Here is a 15876-nt window from a genome sequence, read left to right on the forward strand (position 1 = left end):
AGCGAGCCTCGTCGACTGCAGCGCACTGCAGCGAGCGCTCCTCAGCGCCCAGGATGCTGCGAATCTCATGTTGCACGATATGGGCAGCCGAGGTCATGACTTCATGTTCAGAGATGTCAGGGCGGGTTGTTTGCCGTTTCTATGAAGAGTAAAAGGTTCAGATTTCGCAGCGCAGCTCGAGTTTGGGTGTGTTATACAAGCAGTAGCTCACACCAGGCAGACGCTTATCGGACAGAGACGGACCTTATCTTCCTCTATAAGCGGTGAGCCCTAACCCTGATAGCTCCGAGTCATGCTCGAGCCCAGCAACGGGGCTTTGAATAGACAAGCAGTGTGTGTTCCATCATCGCGCGGTTCCGATGGAATGACAAACTATCTATTATTAAGTGTATACATACGTCTCCATTCAAAGGCAAACGGGAAGAATATCAAGTGCCGCTTTGCGCCTATCCATGAGCATTCGGGAGTTGATGAGGGTTAGGGTTCAACTGTGCAATGCAATGTGATGTCAGTGCCAGTGGTTCTAAGCACGGACAACTTGAACGTAGCCATATGTCAACTGCACAGTGTCACGATTACGAACCGGACTCTTGAGATTTGTCCCGACGAAACAACATCTCCAGATCAACAGTTTCCACATACAACAATGGCTCGACTGATACACAGCGTGCCAGTGGCACCAATACCTCGCCATGCTGAACCCCTGACCGACCTAACTTTGCTGCTGAATCGGCTGCAGCGCACCATCCTGCACGCCGATGCAGAGCGAGAGGCACGGCTGCGGGACAGCGAGTTCGAGAGGGAGAAGGCCCGGGCGGTACGGATTGACCACGTTTTGAGCCAAGTCAGCGTGCTGGATACATACTGACGTCAGCTACAGAACGTTAATTATGCGCGGTCGCTCCTGACCAAGCTAGAGCAAGAAGCTCTGGCGGTCAAGATCGTTGGCCGCCGACAGGAAACCCAGGCGGATCTGGTGCGGAAGAGGGAGCTGCTCGACCAAATATCAGAACGACTGAGTGATCTGGCCGAGTTTGCCGCGGCCGCAGGACATGGCAGTGGGACCGTTGAGGAGGACACGTCGGACGGGGAGGACATTCTGGCCGATATCATAGCGACACCCAGCGAGAGCATGAACTCGTCCAGGTCGCCCGATATGCCTCCCGAGGAGCCAAACGAAGCATCGTCAGATCAAGCAGCAGAGCCGCCAAACCCTCCTTCACCACCTCCGCCTAGTCGACCTCAAAAAACACAAGACGTCAGCCCCCGACCAGCACAAAGCACCACTTCAATCGCACCGCAACAAGCCACACCAACAGCAACAACAATAACCTCCCAGACTCTCCGCTCTCGCCAGTCCGAGCCAACCCCGTCCTCCACGCAACCACAGGGACCCATACCACCCCAACAACAACCACAGCCACCACAACCACGAGCAACAAGCACCAGCTCGTCCCTCTTCAGCAACCGCCCGACCACCCAAACAACTGACCTAGCAGCAATATCCACAACGGAAGCAATCCTCGACCACCAGCGTGCCGAACAAGACGCCCTCTCGGAATCCATCCTCAAGCTCGCCGCGCAGCTCAAGGCGTCCTCCCAAGCCTTCAGCGCCTCGCTAGAGGAGGACAAGGAAGTGGTGGAGCGGGCCGGGAAGGGGATGAGCAAGACCAGCGGCAATATGGAGGGTGTGAGTCGGAAGATGGGGATGCTCACCCGCATGACGGAGGGGGAGGGGTGGTTGGGCAGGATGAGGTTGTATGTGCTTGTGTATGGGCTGATGCTGGTTCTGGTGGTGGTTGTCTTCGGGCTACCTAAGTTGAGGTTTTGAACTGGTATGGGTTGCGCTTCGAAGTTATCGGGGTTCTTCTATTTTGACCGATGAACGGGGGAACAAGCGGGGGGGCCAAGGAGGTGGGTTAGCGAGCGTTGGAATTATCATGGTGCTATGTCCTAGGGGGTGATTTTGATGATGGTATGATACCTGTCTTATTCTATCTCCACCAGTGACTGCTTTCATGCTATGCTGTGCAAAAAAAAAAAAAAAAAAAAAAAAGGATGTGCAAAGTTGGAAATGCTTCGATGGTTCTCATAAAATCAAGGCTTGTTGGTTTTGGATCCATCCGATGCATTTTGATCCGTTGCAGCAGCGGGAACATCATGGTTCATGAGCAGCGTTGCATGTTGAGCTCTTTACCCCCGAGACACTGCCATATCAACCGATGAGCCCCCATCTTCCAATGCTCCTTCGGTTTGTGTAGGACGCCTGCTTTCCGAGTCCCATTGAAGTCACAACGCATCGGATCAGTCAAGGAAGGCGCGTCGTTCAATCCGTGGCCGCCGTGAGATCAATCATCTGAAGTGATAGGCCGGGTGTGACCGGGAGCTGACCAAGGGTTGGAAGGTGCCACGGAAGGAACGGCGCTCTCGATCCGATTATGGCACGGAGAGCCTATCTGCTGGGCTCGGGCAAGTGCCGGACCACGGAACTGGCGTGATCGGGGGTGTGAGCTGCGGCTGAAGTGCAGGATCGTCTGTGAATCTTGCGACTGCCGGTGCGACTTCGACTTCGGTGTCCTTTGTGTGAGAATTTGCGTCGGCAATTGCGTTGACGGCCGCCACCTCAGTCTGGAGAGAACCAGTGGCGTCGGAATGTATGCCCCTTTCCACCGTGGGAGCGAGAGCAATGGGAAACCCAGAGGGAATGTACTCGGCCGGAACCCAGCCGACGGGCTTGCCACCCGTCTAGCAATGCACATCATCAAGGTCAGCTGATTGTTCCCCAGCCCACTTCCTTCCTTCGGAGGAAAGAACACCTACCGGCGGCTGGTATTGGAAGAACCTCCTCTCGGTTGTCCCCGCCCTGATGAGGCGCTCGGCCCAGGGAACGCCGGTCTTGTTGTGGAAGAAGGACTGAAACAGGGCGAACTCGCGGGCGAATACCCCCGGCGCGTGGCTCGGCCGGTGGACCTTTGCCTGGGTGTCGCCCTTCTTCTTGTAGAATTTGGCGACGAACCAGTAGAGGCACGGTTTGGCATTGTTGGACTCGTGGAGCTGAACACTTGTGTCAGTGGATATTTTCCCCGTTGAAGTCCTTGAGCCGTCGGTCGACTTAGCATCGCCCTGTACTCACCGTAAGAACGTATCGCTCCCCCTGGATTCCCGCAGCCTCGTCATCCCTCGTCAGCACCACCTCATACATAAAGAATGTGTGGTCTCGGTACGGATGATAGAGATCTGTTCCAGTCAGACGTCATCCCGTGATCCCCATCCTTTTTTTTTTCCTTTTTTTTTACACTTGGAAACAACAGGGAAAGAACACACGTACTCGGATTGACCTCCCTCACAGCCTTCTCCAGTCCCTTGACAACAAGCATCCGCTTCCGCTCCCTTTGGCGCTCCCTCTTCAGCACCTCAAGATGCGAGTACGGCTTCTCATCCAGCCGTTTCCTCTTGAGCATCGAGTCCTCGAGCCAGTCCGGCGTGACAACCTGGCACGTCTTGGGCCGTTTGAGCGTCGCTTTGACTGGTTAATTAGGTAAGGCAGCTTCTGCGTCAGCGATCCCCTTCTTTTTTTCCCTACCTGATTACCTAGGTAGGCAGTGTTCCTGGATTCAGTATAAACGTACCCATGCCCCCCATCCGCCGGAACTCGTCTCCGCTGCACACCAGATGTGTCACATCCTCGCTCATCTGCCGCACGAACTTGCCCTCGCGCAGCCCCACCCAGCGCGAGATGTTGGCATCGGACCACTGCCCGCCGCCGAGGTCGCCTGCCGCGGCAATGGTCAGGCCGCGGAAGATGGGCTTTTCCTTGCGGGTCCGCATGTTCGTTCTGTGTTCTGCGGTTTGCGTTCTGCGTATGTGTCTTTCAGGGAGGGTAGAGCGAGGAGGGGGAGAGAGACAGAGAGACAGAGAGACAGAGACAGAGACAGAGAGACAGAGAGACAGAGAGACAGAGAGACAGAGAGACAGAGAGACAGAGAGACAGAGAGACAAACACGCTGGAACAGGAGCTTGGTCTTAGTAGGTATGTTTTGGGAGGGGCCGAAGAAAGGATTCGGAACCGATCTGCTGGAGACTGAGAGGAAAAGGATAAGAGAGTCAAACCAGAACGGCATGAGCCATGAAGCAATGTTTTCACCGTATGGTTGCCCGCTTTCTTCCCAAGGGCCTTAGGAAGATGATGCGGTCCAAGGTGGAACGGTTACGGGGATTTATTCCTCGTGAGAATGAGAGAATGGAAGAAGATTAAGATGAAGATGAAGATGAAAGAGTGATTTGAGGCACTCCAGGAGCTAATGCATGGCTTTTCTTGGTGGTGTTGGAAAGAATCAGAGCTGCCGCCCCTGTCTTCCTCTCAGGGGGATGTGGTGTGCCCAGAACGGTTGCCGCCGGAGAGATTGGACGACAGGAATGTATTGGTCGTAAGTTCACCACTACTGGCAGGACAACTCTCCGTAAGGTCTTCTGTGCCGGCTATGGCGGAATAGCAACATCATCTGTGTCCATGGGGATCCGCCCCACAGGTGTTATTCGGCGGGCTTAAGGGAAGAGGCGAAGGTGCTTCTCGATAGCTTGTCGGCGAAGACGAGGACATCAAGCTCGTCCGTGAAAGACTGTCCCGGAGGACGGGTTCGGGATTACAAGTCAAATCACTGCCAGGTGAGTTTGTATTGGCCGCGTGGTGGCTTGCCAGATATCAAGTTCCGTAGCCGAAAGAATGCTGGGGTTCGGCCTAAGTGATTCTACTCCTGAATCTACATACCAATGCGGGTGGTAGTAGGTATTGGACCGTTCAATAACACTACTAGTGCTCTTGGCCTGGCGCCTTCCTGAGCCATCACAGCATCACTGCCCCCGAACAGCCTTCGCAGCCCGGACAAATGCCTTAATCTTGTCCAGGTCCTGCTTTCCATCCGTCTCCACCCCGCTGCTCACGTCGACGCCCAGCACTCTGTCCGCAAGCGGGCCCAGCGCCGCCACGGTCGACGCGACGTTGTCGGGGTCCAAGCCCCCAGCCAGGAAAACCTTTAACTCTGGATCTTTCTCCAAAGCGCCCTTCACGGCCGCCACATCGAGCAGCTGCCCGGATCCAGCGCCCGAATCAAGCAGCGACACGGCATGGTATCCACGCAGTCCGAGCCCACTCTGCCCGGGCTTGAACTTCCGAATGACCGGTACCGGGATGAGGTTAGCCCACTCGAGCGGTTCGTCACCGTGCAACTGGACCACGTCCAAGTTATACAGCCGCTGTTTCTCGAGTATCACCTTCAGGGGCTGGTTCATGAAGACACCGACGAGAAGCGGGCCTGCTCTTGCCACCGACTCCCCGCAGACGGTGAACCAATCCGTTGCCGTCCGACTAGGGTATGTGACCGGTTGGGTGTTCGCGTCGCCAACGTATTTTTTACTCGCGTGCACAGCCTGTGAGATCTCCATCGCTTCCTCGCGCTCGAGGGACCGTTTTGTGCCAGGGACCAGGATCATGCCGATGAGGTTCGCGCCGGCTTTAATCGCTTCCGTGGCGGCTAGGGCACTTCGCGTTCCGCATATCTTGACTAGCAGAGGCTTCTTTTGGGAATCACGTACATCTAGCCATTCCGGACGTTCGGATGGGACATCCGGACGCGCGCACAATTCTCTGATAAAGCTGGATGCGTCAGGGGCCCGCATAATCGCCTCGCCGACCAGAATGCCGTGCACGCCCGCTTTTCTGCATTCATTAACGTCGTCGGAGGTGTTGATGCCGCTCAGCGCGCACAGAAAAGTATCCTTGGGCACCATGCTTTGAAGCCGGCCGGTTGTCCCCAGATCGACCTCGAAGCTTTCTAGGTTGCGGTTATTCACGCCAATAACCTTGGCGCCTATGTTGATCGCGATCCTCATCTCTTCTGTGTTCTGCACCTCAACGAGCGGCTCCATGCCCAAAGATTGTGAGTACTTGTAGAGCCGCTCAAGGACATCGAAGTCCAGCATCTTGACAATCAGGAGCACCGTGTCGGCGCCGGCAAGCCTCGCCTCTAGAATCTGGTACTCGTCGAAGATGAACTCCTTCCGGAGCACCGCCGGCCGGTTCGCCATTCCGTTGAGAGCCTGACGCACGGCACGGAGATCCTCAATGCTGCCCTTGAACCACTCCGGCTCGGTGAGGACCGAGATGACACTGGCGCCGGCAAGCGCATACTTGCGGGCTTGGCTGGGTGCATCAATGTGAAGCGCAAAGACGCCCTTAGACGGAGACGCTCTCTTGATTTCAGCCATCAGTGTTATATCGAATGGATCGATCGGCGAGCCGCGTATGCGGTCAAGAAACGAGATCTGGGGCGGTGCAAGGTTCAAGTCGTATGCAGCTTGCAGGTCAGATGGCCTCTGCGAGGGAACCTGCTTCTGAGCGGCGACAGCGGCTCGGCGGTGGGCATAGATCTTCTGGAGGATGTTGTTGTTCTTGGGCGCGGCCGCTGGCTTCGCGTCTCTTGCGGCCTCTTGGGCAGCTTTCTGCAACCGCTCGTTCTCAGCCCAGGTCCCTCCCTGCATGTACAGGAAGTTCCTGAGCATGGCGCGCCCTTCAGCGGAGAGAATGCTCTCGGGATGGAACTGCACGCCCTCAATGGTGTACTCCTTGTGGCGGACACCCATAATGACGCCCTTGGAACCGTCCTCATTGGCGACCCATGAACTGACCGCGAGGCATTCCGGCAGCGTGACATGGGTGCCGGCGAGGGAGTGGTAGCGGGTGACAGGCAGGCCTTGGGCCAGGCCAGCATAGACACCCTTCGAGTCGTGACTCAGGGGCGATGTCTTGCCGTGCAGGATCTCCCCGGCAAAGCTCACATCGCCGCCGTAAACATCGAAGATGCATTGCCTTGGGATCGGCCATGTCAGCAAGGGCTGAGACCATATGGGGTCATCAGATTCCACTCACTGTCCCATACACACCCCGAAGATGGGGATCTTGCCGGCAAAGTGTCGGATAGCATCGCGGCTGATGCCCGAATCGGTGTTCGGGTGTCCGGGTCCCGGGCTGATCACCAATTGTGTAGGCTGCTTCTTGATCAACTGCTCGAGTGTAATCTGGTCGTTCCGGACGACTTCCACAGTGGCACCTTCAAGGACCAGGTACTGGTAGACGTTCCAAGTGAAAGAGTCATAGTTGTCAATCAGGATGAGGTTGGAGGCGGTTGGGACCAGGGGCGACGGATCGGGATGGTGGGGTGAGTGGTCGATAACATCCAGGGTGCTCATTGTGGTTGTTCGACTGCGGTGGTGCTTTTGGTCTTGGCTTTCTGCTGTTTTGTTGTTACCGAGCTCGGAGGCTGGCGGATTGGGATGACAAAAGAAGCTTTGATGACCACCGAGAAGATTTTAGAGATGCTGCACAAAGCACCTGGGAGGTGATAGTTGGTGTTTGAGACTTGGATGCGCCCCTGGTCTTTAAAGTCAACTCCGTGAGTCACGGATGCTTGGGAGCCCCTTCCTAGATTGGCATGTATGGAAGGCGCTTCATGAAAGAAAATCGGACGTTGAAATCCTGTGTGTGTACCGTAAGGTAAGGTAACTGCAACGCGCCACCACCAGATCCGGTCAGCGGGGTCAAAACCTCCAGTGCACGGCAGGTCGGACTCGAACCAGGGCAACCGTGACAGCAAGCAGCGGTCGCACTGTGTGCGGCAGTCCCTGACTCATGGGTCCATGCACCTCAGCTCTTATCGATATGAGCCAAAAGTGGGTCTCCAAGCTGAAAAATAGCGGGCTGACCGCCTGGCAACCCGCCTGGCAGAGCTCCCAGGTTGGGACCCGCGTCGGGAGAGCGCGTCCCGTCAGTGAGGTTCAGGTGTTCGACTTTCTAGTAGCAGCTCCAAGCTCTGTCACCACTTTCGCTTTCCACTACCTGGACGGCGTCTTAGGCCGCCAGATACGATAATTTACTCACAGCCAGCCCTGGTCCGGATGGAGACCATCACCAATGGCTACTTTGACCGATAGAACCTATTTTCCTCCGCTTGAGGAGTGTTTAAGCGGAAAGAAAATAATCATGTATGTTGCGCTAGTCCGAAATGTGCCGCCAAAACAAGATGATTTCTGACGTTACCCACTCTCCTGCAGCTCGTGGAGGTTTCTCGCATCTGCTCTCGAGGACTTGTGCTGCGATCGATTGACCAGTGCCGCCGTGTCGGCCTTTCTCCGAGATGGCTACGTCCACCAGTTGCTGCGGGAACCCAGCAAGACTTTCGAGCCGCCAACAAACCAGTCCAGGGTCGACTTCGAGACCAAGACCGGCGCCATCAACGTCGTGCCGTCCCCGAACGACCCATATAACTTAGACACCATCAAGAACGACGCCCGATGGCTGAGCAAGAACGTCAACGTCAACGAGGTCGCTGCTCTGCGCATCGTGCTTGTGGAATACCAGTCGCGCGCCCACAGTCACCTTACCGGTCCGCTATCCACCCAGGATGTAGCCAACATCCAAGAAGCGGCCGGGGTTGGCGATGCGCAAGCCTCGGCCATCCTAGCGCTCCTGAACGTGACAACGGTTGCCGATGCCGAGGCGACATGGGCCGACTTCGAAAGCGAAGCCAGCCGCCGCCAGCGGCTCCTAGCTACATATCTCTCCGAGCGGCAATCCTTCTTGGGGGCGGTCGATGCTCTCATCACGTTCCTGATATACTCGCAGCCGTCGCGAGCATTGGATCCCTTGTGTCGGGCTGTTGGCAAGGAGGCCTTCGAGTTCGACGAGAGCGCGGTGCCGCCTAACAAGTCGCGACTCGAAGCTCTGGCGCCCGCATACATTCGCCTGCTCATGGACTGCGCCAAGCGGACCCAGACGATGCCCGAGTTCCTGGACAAAAACATACTAGCAGACCAATTGGAGGTTGTCTGGCTCAGGACAGCCCTCGCCGAAGCAATTCATGCCATGTCGCTAGTTTTCCAGATCTTGGATCTCAATGACTCGATCTTCGCACCGCCGGAGGTCGTCACCCAATGGTTTGCGCTTATGGACGCATTCGAGTTCTTCGAGCCAGTTGCTGGGGGGCATGTGCTTATCGCGGAGCTGATCATGCCGCTCCGGACTCTGGTTGCCGTGATCTCATTGAAACTGCTCAATATCGATCGGGCACTCTTATATCTGGATCAGGATGTCGACTTGCTCGACAATGAAGAGCCTTACTTAGCTTCGTCTGACGCCCTCACCCAAATTCACACCACAGTTGCGGCAGCGGCCAGCGCCGGCCTGATGACGGCCCTGCCTGTGGTATTCGCCTGGTCCCTGATCGTGCATCAAATGCACCTCGGATACCAGGAACGGGCGGAACGGCGCGACTTGTTACAGAACCAGCGGGCACAGGCCGGCTTTGAGCTCGAGTACGAGCCCTCCAACCGTCAGCGGAGGAATTCCGCCGGGAGCATCGTCTCCATCGAAACATCATCCTACGATGTCTTCCTTGTATCCCAACAGCTGGAACGGAACATCGAGCCGGCGGAAAACATGGCCAAGGTGGCTACCTCGCGCGGCCAGGTCTACGAACTGATGCGGGAGATGGCAAATTGCCTGGGAAGCGGCCAGATGGCCGCCTTCCGGACCGTTCTAGGTGCCCGCGCTCGCTTGGTCTTCCAGGATCTTCTAAAACGGAGCGCCCATTATGTGGGGTACCAAGAGGAACCTGTCGACTGTCTCCTCTCCGTCCTCTCGGGCGGTAGCCAGTACTGGGACATATCCCTCGACGTTCCCTCGGACCCTTCCTCCCTGGCCCTTTACCGTCGCATGCTACAAGACGATATTCTCGGCATACAGTTCACATCCCAGTCACAATACCGGTTTCCCTACGAATTCCTTCCCTTCTCCTCTCTCTGGCGCACCTTGTCGGGCGCTTTAATATTGGACGAGGAGAACTCCGAACGTATCACGGCGTTGCTCCTAAAAACCCCTAGCCTGACCTTGGATTGGGATCACCGGTGGCGGGAGTCATACGAACTGGTATTTGAGGAGGAGAACACCAACTCATTTCAGCTGACTCGGGATATTCAGCTTTTTGAACCGACCGCGAAGTCCAACAGACGGTTTTCGCCGGAAGAGATGTGCACAATACCCGCCAGGACATTCGGGCGTTTCTTGACCGATAGCTCGAAAGTGGTTAAGCTGGATTTCGGGCATTCCGCAATAGCTCTTCTCGGAAAGCGTCTTGAGGTGAATCTCGCGGCAGACGCCTACGACAGCGGGCTGAGGCGCCTGACGATGGATGAGTTGGTCGAGGGCATAGGGCTGTTGGCGACCTTTTTGCGCGTCGAAACCCTGAAATCCTCCAAGACAGATTCCGACCGAGGCATGAGGATTTTGACGGAGGCTAGCCGCTTACTTCCAAGGGGCAAGGACATCATCAGCATCGTTTGCGACACAATTGACAACTTGGTTGAGGAGGAGTCCGCGGATCTGGATGGCGTCGGGTTTGCCGCCCTGACATCTTGCCTCCACTTCTTGCACGCGGCACTCCCAGTTTGCCCGGGCCGCGTCTGGGCCTACATGGCACGGTGTGCGCTCATCAACAGCGACACGCGGTCCGGACGCCTGTCCAGAATCACAGCTAATCTCGACATGGTTGCTGAAAGGTTTGACCTGCTGTTGTCCGCGGTGAAGCTGTTCTCCAGCCTGGTGGACGGCGCCATGACAAGCGCAGTGCGAAGGAGGACAGGGGCAAATGCGAACAGCCCGAACAGCCGTTCAAAGGGAGAGGAGAACCCGTGGGTCGGGGCTTCCGACAAGATCATATCCCGAGTATCCCTTTCAATCGCCCAAACCACTCTCGACGTCTTTGAGAATTCCGCTACGTGGAGGTTCCCATCGGAGCTTGACCGCAGCATTCTGGTCCGGGATGTTGTGGGCATCATGCACAGGTTGATATCCTACACACATGGCGTGGGGTCGCACGAAGCACCCCAGAGTTTGACGAAACCGCTCGCGCCTGCGGCCGGATACATCGTGGAGAGTTTCCTCTCCAGCTCGTCGAGCTCCCTACGCTTCCAGCCACTCCTGGCGACTCTGCTGGTTGCCTTCCAGATTCCTGACTCCACCCTCTATGTGCGGCGCGCTCGGATCGTGGCCGACAGGCTAACGGCGGTTCTCGCCTTCGCTACCACACTCTTGCGGGTTGCAGACTACTTGGACCAGGCCTCTGCTGCCATCCAAACCCAGCTCTTCAAGTCCGCCTCCGTGATTGCTCGGCTACCGGCCATTAGGCATTCTTTCAAGATGCCAGCCATTTCTCTCCTGAGTGCGCTCGTGGAGAGCGCTGGCCAAGGGAGCGGTGAGCCGCCGTCGCTTTTGGGATATCTGGGCCCCCAAATATCTCGCTCCTTCATCCAGATCGCCTCGCAGCTGGACAAGCCCTTTGACAGGATACCGGAGGTCGTGAGCACCTGGAAGTTCTTCTCGACAATACTGCGGAACCGGCAACAATGGATGGCGAACTGCCTGCTCACGGGCAAGACGCCACGCGAGGCTCTGAAAGCGGACGCCAAGATCTCCCAGCTTTCCGCAGGCTCGGTGCTGTCCACGGCGCTAGAAAAGCTGGGCTCCATCAGCAAGCTCCCAAGTCGGGAGACTCTTGCCATCCTCGACTTCTTCACATCGGCGCAAAACTACTGGCCGTGGACCATCATTGCGATGCAGAAAGACAGGTCATTCCTGCAGCATCTCAGGTCCTATGTCCGCGAGCTGAAAGCCCCAGCGGTGGTTGCCAAGGCCGACCCGGCCGAGGCATGCTACCAAGCGCGGATTGCCGCCTACATTGCCGAGACGTTCGCCATGCAGCTGTACCACCTTCGTCAGATGCGCCAGGAGCAGGCCTTTGCTTCGGAGCTGGTGAATGACCTGGATTACTTCCTCCGGGACGGCGTTCACGTGTCCGATTACAACTCATCTCTGCATGCCAACTTCGCGAGGAACTTTGCCAAGCGATACTCGGGATGCTTAATCGACGATTTCAAGCGGACTCTGCTGGTGCCACGGGATCTAGGGTCCCAGTACTACTATGCGCTGGATGTCGCAGAAGCCATGCTCAGCTATGATGCTGGCTGGGCTGGTTCACGGCAGAACGGCTTCAGGCGAGAGATGGAGACGGCCAACTTGAACCTCTCCTTGGTGGAGGCCGAAGTTGTAAGTGGATGATGATGTCTTTGTGAATCCGAAGTGCCTGAGTGTGCGCTAACTCGTCTAAGGCGCTGTTCCGTGCCTGGGAGTATCTGCTCTTGGAGCTCAGCATCTCTCTGCTGCCAAAACACAAAACATTTGCAAGGCAGATGCTACAGGTCGTCGAGCAGTGCTTGGAGTCGAACCAAGGACCGCAGCCGCCGGAGAATATCTTCGTTGTGCTCGCACATTCACGGGCAAACTTGGCCCTGTCGCTGCTCCAGCGGCTGGCGGACTGCTCGCTCCTCCCCAAGGACATCACCCAGCTACTCTCGTCAATAGCAGCGACCATGAACGGCGTGGAAAATCCGTGGAGCAAAGATCAGATAGCCTACTTCCGCACCCTCCTCAAGATCCTCTTTGTGATCTTGAGAGGGACCAAGCACTCGTCTAGCGCGGCGCCACAGAAGACCACTGCCGAAAGCCCCGTTGCTGTCAGCCAACTTGTCCTAACTATCCTCGACCGGGTGGTAGCGCGGTCGTTCCGCACGCTTGCAGGCCTCGTGCACGAGTGGGACGCCGCCACAACACCAGAAGACTTAGCACTCATAACCGGCATATTACAAGCCTGCCTTAGCGTGCCCGGAATCGAGCAATGCCAGCTCCAAGTCCTCAACATCATGTCCTCGTACGACGTCCTGCAGGTTGCCACCTCGCTCTTCTCGTGGTCCGACCGCATCACCGACAAGGGTGACCCCGTCTACGGCGAGCTGGCGCTCCTCCTGCTCCTGGAACTATCCGCACTGCCCGCCCTCGCCGAGCAACTCGCGTGCGACGGCCTCCTCGGCCACCTCACCGCCGCCAAGCTAGCTGGGTTCATGCGCCGCGCCAACGTGTCGCCCTTCTCGGACAACGCGGGCGCCGCGCGGTGCTACGCCATCTGGGCGAAGGGAGTCCTGCCGCTCCTGCTCAACATCTTAGGCGCGCTCGGCGCCACCATCGCGCCCGAGATCGCCTTCGTCCTCAACCAGTTCCCCAACCTGCTCCGCGCCTCGGCCGAGGAGCGCCTCGAGGCGCCCGGAATCAGCCGCACCGTGTCGGAGCGCGACGCGCCGCACTTTGTCGCGCTCCTTGCCGTCAGCGAGGCGCATTCGCTGGCGCTGCTGACGCGGGTGCTAGCGGCGCTGCGGGCGAATAATTCGAGGGATATTCCCGAGGTGGCGTGGGATTCGGCCGCGGTGCTGGAGAATGTTGAGTTCTGGTTGGCGAGCCGCAAGGTGTTGAGGGAGAGGCTGCTGCCGCTGAGTCCGAGGGAGGTGGAATGGAGGGGTATGAAGGCGAGCGAGGGGAGTGGGTGTGAGAACAGGCTGGAGGAGAAGGCGGTGGAGCTGTTGCAGGGCGTTCGGGACGTGTTGGCGGAGGAAGAAGAAGATTAAGCCTGTTGTTGTTTGCTGCGGTGTTGTTTGTATCTCGGAGTTGACCTACCTGCCTACCTACCCATTTTCGTTCTTGGCCATCAACAGGAGTATTGCGATTTTGCGTTTGCCGTGGGGCTTCTCGGGTATACATTAGACCCTTGGTTAGGAGCCGTGAATCTCTCTTGATTAGAAGGCGGCACACATGTTTGTTTATGACGCCCAGTCGGTTTATTGGACCTTGCATAATACAACCAGAGCCAAGGTAGAACCATCCCAATGCTTTCCACACGCAGACAACAACGGCCGGTGGTTCCCCATCTATCCATAGCCCAACCCTCATCCCGCGTAACCTTTCCCATGGTATTGTACAGTCCATCCCAGACACGTAAGCCATCTGCCATCTTCACACACACACACACACACACACACACGATGTTGTCTTTTCCTTCCTAATTCCTCCACCGCGGACGCCTTTGATGGTATGGGGCAATCTACCGCTTCGACATCTCGGCCGTCATGCTGGCATTCAGCTCGGCGAAGCGCTCGCCCAGCCGCGCCTGCGTCGTCATCGACTTGGTCACGCACCGGCTGATGCAGCCCGACTCGCGGCCCGAGAGCGCCTTGGAGGTGAAGTCGTCCACGCACGAGTTGAAGCAGTTGTCCACGAGGTTCCCGAAGACCTGGTTTTTGAATTAGCAGGGTCGTTTGTTTTGGGGATGGAGGGACGCTGCTGCAAGGCGAGACGAATGGTCGGGGATTGAGAGGGAGGACTGAGTTGAAGGAGGCAAAAACAAAGAAGAAAAAACCATACATTCATGAACTCCTTCACTTGGCGCTTTTGCAGCCGGGTCTCCAGCTCGCGGGATTCGGCGGCGGTCAGGCTGGTTGGAGAATTAGTGTTAGGTTTCCGGTGGTATTGGAATGGTGGCTGAGGTCGTCGGAAGGGCCTACCCTGCGTCCATGATGTTGACTATTTAGGGATACTGGGTGATGTTGCGCCTAGGACAAATAGGTTCTGCGATTACAGTCACAACTCGACAAGTGATGTTGACGATGCATGTATGGATTGTATTGTATGTATTGTACAATACCCTGTCGTTGACGCAGTTCTTATCGCGATAACAACCTGGAAATTCCTTTGCTTGGCTTCCGGGCTTGGCAATCAGCAACAGCTGGTCCGTGCGGTCCATGAGCTCGACCAGTCTCGAAGGTTAGCGAGTGCTTGGCACCTCGCAGCTCATACGCTATCTTTATTTACGAAAGTTGAACCCCAAACATGCATGTACCTTATGTAAGGTATGTATGTTCCGGATATGGGTACCTCACCGGAACCAAATGTCGTGTCATTGGATTATAGCGCATGCTTGACAGCTTACGAGACCTGGCGTCTAGAGAAGTACGACCGAGAGCGATGAGTGCATTGCTCAGTCTGTGGGGATTGGTGATAGCTACCACAGCATAGGAAGATGCGAGACCGCAAGCTGGAGGGAGCTGATGGATTGGTAAACCTCCGCGTGTATGACAGCCTGCAGCATCTCGTATCGGCAAACACACTCGCCCGCGAGGCTGAAGATGAGGTCATTAATATCCGTATCAAGGAGGACTGAGAAATCACTCGCCGGGATACAATAGCTAGCATTCCCTTTTTTTTCTTTTTTCTTTTTCTTTTTCTTTTTGTTGTTTTCTTTGTTTTCTTTTCTTTTTGCCGGATCGTTTCGTTTCGTTTTGATGCAGGCTGGGAGGCTGGACGTAGACGAAATCATTCTGTAGCTCCATTCGGAGCGAGACTCGAGTCTATCGGATTGCCATTATGAATTTGCCTTTTTAGTGTGTTGGAATAGTTATAGATAGTTCGAGCGGTTTGATATGATGGAGCGTACAAGACCTGTCTTCCCACATTTCTGGACACGTTAGACACACCATGCCCAACATCACCACTCTCCCCATAGTTCAATTTATGGCGCTTCCGTATTGTATTGTACAGTGCGTGCAGGTCGAGCTCTGGCTGTTTACTTCGTGATGGTCTCAACCCGGAAGTGGATAGTAGATCTAGATGATCCGTGTCAAGCGATACAATTACCAACATTCATCCTCTGCATCATGGGCTGCACTGTCTTGAGACTGAACAAACGGCAAGCTCGACACCACTGTGTTCAGAAAGCTTTCGCACTGTGAATTTACCATACTACTACACCAAGCGCCTACGGTATGGAAGTACAGTACAGTGCTAAAACACGCAATTCCTACTGGGTAGCCTGGATAGCATTTAGCACACCCTTGTTGTTGCCCCAAAGCCCAGGCTTTTTTGAGAAGCGAGCTGGCTGGCGGTCC

The 15876-nt window shown here is 56.1% G+C and overlaps 5 protein-coding genes across 5 annotated transcripts; 2 read left to right on the forward strand and 3 right to left on the reverse strand.

The window, feature by feature from the left end:
- Positions 1–646: 646 nt before the first annotated feature.
- On the forward strand, positions 647–1831 carry B0T15DRAFT_497300 (uncharacterized protein; the record flags this gene model as incomplete). Its single annotated transcript, XM_062867256.1, has 2 exons — positions 647–817; positions 881–1831. 2 exons carry the CDS (start codon positions 647–649, stop codon positions 1829–1831), a joined length of 1122 nt encoding a protein of 373 aa, XP_062717360.1.
- Positions 1832–2216: 385 nt separating this feature from the next.
- On the reverse strand, positions 2217–3828 carry B0T15DRAFT_423227 (uncharacterized protein; the record flags this gene model as incomplete). Its single annotated transcript, XM_062865587.1, has 5 exons — positions 2217–2745; positions 2821–3054; positions 3134–3237; positions 3329–3526; positions 3630–3828. The coding sequence occupies 5 exons, from the start codon at positions 3826–3828 to the stop codon at positions 2437–2439; spliced, it is 1044 nt and encodes a 347-aa protein (XP_062717361.1). The 3' UTR covers positions 2217–2436.
- Positions 3829–4465: 637 nt separating this feature from the next.
- Positions 4466–7353, reverse strand: B0T15DRAFT_577872 (indole-3-glycerol phosphate synthase-domain-containing protein). The gene is made up of 2 exons (XM_062871076.1): positions 6926–7353; positions 4466–6865 (listed from the first exon to the last, which is right to left on the reverse strand). Exons 1-2 carry the CDS (start codon positions 7243–7245, stop codon positions 4852–4854), a joined length of 2334 nt encoding a protein of 777 aa, XP_062717362.1. The 5' UTR covers positions 7246–7353; the 3' UTR covers positions 4466–4851.
- A 435-nt stretch (positions 7354–7788) lies between these two features.
- B0T15DRAFT_316779 (nucleoporin subcomplex protein binding to Pom34-domain-containing protein) lies at positions 7789–13722 on the forward strand. The gene is made up of 3 exons (XM_062864001.1): positions 7789–8037; positions 8107–12154; positions 12217–13722. The coding sequence occupies exons 1-3, from the start codon at positions 7967–7969 to the stop codon at positions 13561–13563; spliced, it is 5466 nt and encodes a 1821-aa protein (XP_062717363.1). The 5' UTR covers positions 7789–7966; the 3' UTR covers positions 13564–13722.
- A 314-nt stretch (positions 13723–14036) lies between these two features.
- On the reverse strand, positions 14037–14507 carry B0T15DRAFT_497304 (Tim10/DDP family zinc finger-domain-containing protein; the record flags this gene model as incomplete). The annotated part of the gene is made up of 3 exons (XM_062867257.1): positions 14037–14225; positions 14357–14426; positions 14497–14507. 3 exons carry the CDS (start codon positions 14505–14507, stop codon positions 14037–14039), a joined length of 270 nt encoding a protein of 89 aa, XP_062717364.1.
- Between the last annotated feature and the right edge of the window lie 1369 nt (positions 14508–15876).

The sequence above is a fragment of the Chaetomium strumarium genome (assembly GCF_033439665.1).
Source record: "Chaetomium strumarium strain CBS 333.67 chromosome Unknown B0T15scaffold_8, whole genome shotgun sequence".
Classification (NCBI taxonomy): Eukaryota; Fungi; Ascomycota; class Sordariomycetes; order Sordariales; family Chaetomiaceae; genus Chaetomium; species Chaetomium strumarium.

Excerpts from the sequence above, each read along its gene's own strand:
- B0T15DRAFT_577872 (XM_062871076.1), bottom strand. The coding sequence starts at position 7,245 with ATGAGCACCCTGGATGTTATCGACCACTCACCCCACCATCCCGATCCG. Across the intron at positions 6,866-6,925 it reads TTCGGGGTGTGTATGGGACA|GCAATGCATCTTCGATGTTT; the intron begins GTGAGTGGAATC and ends GCCGATCCCAAG.
- B0T15DRAFT_316779 (XM_062864001.1), top strand. The coding sequence starts at position 7,967 with ATGGCTACTTTGACCGATAGAACCTATTTTCCTCCGCTTGAGGAGTGT. Across the intron at positions 8,038-8,106 it reads AGCGGAAAGAAAATAATCAT|CTCGTGGAGGTTTCTCGCAT; the intron begins GTATGTTGCGCT and ends ACTCTCCTGCAG. Across the intron at positions 12,155-12,216 it reads CCTTGGTGGAGGCCGAAGTT|GCGCTGTTCCGTGCCTGGGA; the intron begins GTAAGTGGATGA and ends AACTCGTCTAAG.